The 2,867-nt window shown below is 47.0% G+C and overlaps 1 protein-coding gene across 1 annotated transcript in view; it reads right to left on the bottom strand.

The window, feature by feature from the left end:
- Nucleotides 1-510: 510 nt before the first annotated feature.
- Nucleotides 511-2,867, bottom strand: part of LOC111956451 (mucin-2-like) — a 23,240-nt gene continuing 20,883 nt past the window's right edge. The window contains exon 2 of the mRNA XM_070436585.1: nt 511-1,880. Within this exon, the coding sequence (XP_070292686.1) occupies nt 511-1,776 (1,266 nt within the window). The 5' untranslated portion in view covers nt 1,777-1,880. The remainder of the gene's footprint in view (nt 1,881-2,867) is intronic.

The raw sequence follows: 2,867 nt of genomic DNA, 5'->3' as shown, positions 1-2,867 counted from the left end.
GGGTACTCCCTCAATGTCATGTGAAAGTGATACTAACCACCCCCCCTACACTACCTCTCTCTCCTCCCCCACCCCTTRAGGCACAGGGGAGCGTTCCAATATCATCTGTTTAGAAAAATAAAACCACTGCATAATTTTTAGGGTCTGTTCTAATGCGGTGGAATTGAGTCTTTCCTTCCTTCCGATCTTCCTTCCTTGGAGTGATCATGTATGATAGGGACATGATAGGGTAGGGGACAGTGTGGTTTCCACTAKTTTGCTTTCACCAAGTGATTATCTCAAGGAAGGAGAATAATAAAGATGCAATAGAGATGTAAGTATTTGAACTAGGACTTGYGCTATATTAGCTAAAGATAAGTTWGTGGCGACTCARGGCTGCCATTTCAGAGATMCCATCCATCATTCACTTTCTTCAGCCTTTTTCTTGAACAGACTGAAGACCCCCATTTGGTTTGAATGATTGATCACATCCATTGATTGTCATTTAGCCTGCCCATCACTAATACTAAATCAATATGTCTGTTGATGTGTTGGAGACTTACCTCCTGGTGTTGGTGAGTTAACCCTTAGTGTTCTATCCTCTGTCCTGGTGGTGMTGTTTGCTCCCAGTTGTTCCTCCACAGGCCCTGCTTTGGCCTCGGAAAAGCCCAGGTCTGGTGAACTGTGGCTGGGCTGAGTTTCGGTGACCGGGGCCTCTTTAGTTCCAATGTCGGTGCTTACGGTCGAGGCCAGGCGTCTTGTGGTGACCCTGGTTTGTGGGGACGTGGGTGGGGTGCCAGAGTCAAAGGGTTGTCTGGTCAGTGTGGTCTCTACCTGTGTTGGGTTGACGGTGATCCTTGGTGGAGTTGTGACCAGGGTTGTGGGGACTGTGGTTTGTGGGGACGTTAGGTGTGGGACAGAGGCTGTGAGAGGGTCACTCTGGGGAACTAGTTCATTTTGGATCTTCGTTTCCTTGGGGAAAGATTTAGTGGTGACACTCCAACTGTGCTTTGGCGTTTGGGCCGTTTCTGGTGACAGGTATGCGTGTATTATTGTCTGTGGCAGAATGTTTGTGCTGGTGAGACTATCAGAGGATATATCAACCCCCTGTGACATAGAAATAGAGGATATGGAATCTAAGACAGCGGTTATAGAATCTAAGATATCTTGGATGTTAGGTTGTGTGCTCTTGTTAGGAGTGACTGTCTGTGGGTTTGTTACTGTTCTTATCTCAGTGGAACTGGGGTGACTTTCAGTCCAATAGGTGATGATGGAGGACTGAGGGCTTTTATTAATACTCTCCTCCACAGACCCTGAATGTCCCGGGGAATTCTCAGGCTCCGTTCGTCCCTCTGTTGGTCCCTCTGTTGGTCTCTCTGTTGGTCTCTCTATCAGTCTCTTTGACAGCTCCTTTGTTGGTCCCTCTGTTGGTCCCTCTGTTGGTCCCTCTGTTGGTCCCTCTGTTGGTCTCTCTATCAGTCCCTTTGACAGCTCCTTTGTTGGTCCCTCTGATGGTGTGGTCCTTTGGGGCCCTGCATTCTTAGTCTGTGACTTCCCTCCAAACGGGTTGAGCGAAGAAAACGGAAACGACGGCGCCGCCGGGAGTGATGGGAACATGGACAAGCTGGGCTGCTTTGGCAAGGACCAGCCTGGCCAATAGTACCATTCCTTACTGGCAGGCGGTCCTGTCGGCTTCATGAGATCCGCCTCTTCATCCGCAAACACCGTCGTGTGGWGAAGAATGGCGAGGAGAGAGCACCATAAGCACAACGACATCATCTGGCGAAGATGATGCATGTTGGCGACAGTGAAGCGGAGCGGTTAGTTAGGCACCGGTCACATACCGTCCTCCATTCCCCGAGCCCCCTAGGCCACGTTGGCTCGCTCTCCTGTGAAGTGACCTAGAAGACAGATGCACACAGGGCATTGAGTGACATACTTTCACTTTGTCACAGTACAGTTAGTTTGACTTAATASAAGGATATGTGTTGTTGAGACGAAATGTGTCTGCTGGCTTGTTTTTTGCTGTAGAGGTTATTTAAAGGGGAKGTTTCTGCTCTYTTTCTTTTAGTGCTTGACCTGGTTTTTGTCTGTTTTTCCAGAGAATATAATATCACATGTTGATGAAATTGTGCGACCCATAATACAGCAGGGCAGCCATTYAAATGGACTGCTGAAGTTAGCAGGCTGGGAAAATGTTGTCCACCACAAATCGCCACAAGAACGACGGTATTATTGGACACATATACTTAGTGGTTTCAGATTCTGCGGTCAGTATTTGTGTTAGGAAGTTATGTGTCATTCATATGTATACTTGGTAAGAGTCTTGGGACAACCAAACATGAAATATACTTCTGACCAATCACAAAAGAGACTTTCCAGATGTCATGTATTTTCTCAGCACTTTAGTTAGCGCTAACTTTTACATAATGTGTGTGTGTGTGTGTGTGAGCATAGGAATAGTAAAGAGAGAGGAGAGAGAGAGAGTGTAGCATAGGACAGAGTAACAGAGAGAGAGATATAGCATAGGACGAGAGTAACAGAGAGAGAGAGATGTAGCATAAGACAGAGTAACAGAGAGAGAGAGATGTAGCATAGGACAGAGTCACAGAGGGAGAGATTATAGCATAGGACAGAGTACACAGAGAGAGAGAGAGGATGTAGCATGGGACAGAGTAACAGAGAGAGAGCGAGATGTAGCATAGGCAGAGTCACAGAGGAGATGTAGCATAGGACAGAGTAACAGAGAGAGAGGTATGGGAAATAAATGGAGAGGTGGTGAAGGAGATAGAGGGGAGGTACTGAAAAGGGTGAGAGAATGAAAAAGCAGAGGAATATATTTGCAGGGAAAGTGAAAGAAGGAAAGAGCTAGATGAGAGCAGGAGAGA

The sequence above is a fragment of the Salvelinus sp. IW2-2015 genome, linkage group LG32 (genome assembly GCF_002910315.2).
Source record: "Salvelinus sp. IW2-2015 linkage group LG32, ASM291031v2, whole genome shotgun sequence".
NCBI lineage: Eukaryota > Metazoa > Chordata > Actinopteri > Salmoniformes > Salmonidae > Salvelinus > Salvelinus sp. IW2-2015.
This window is presented reverse-complemented; position numbering and strand designations above follow the sequence as displayed.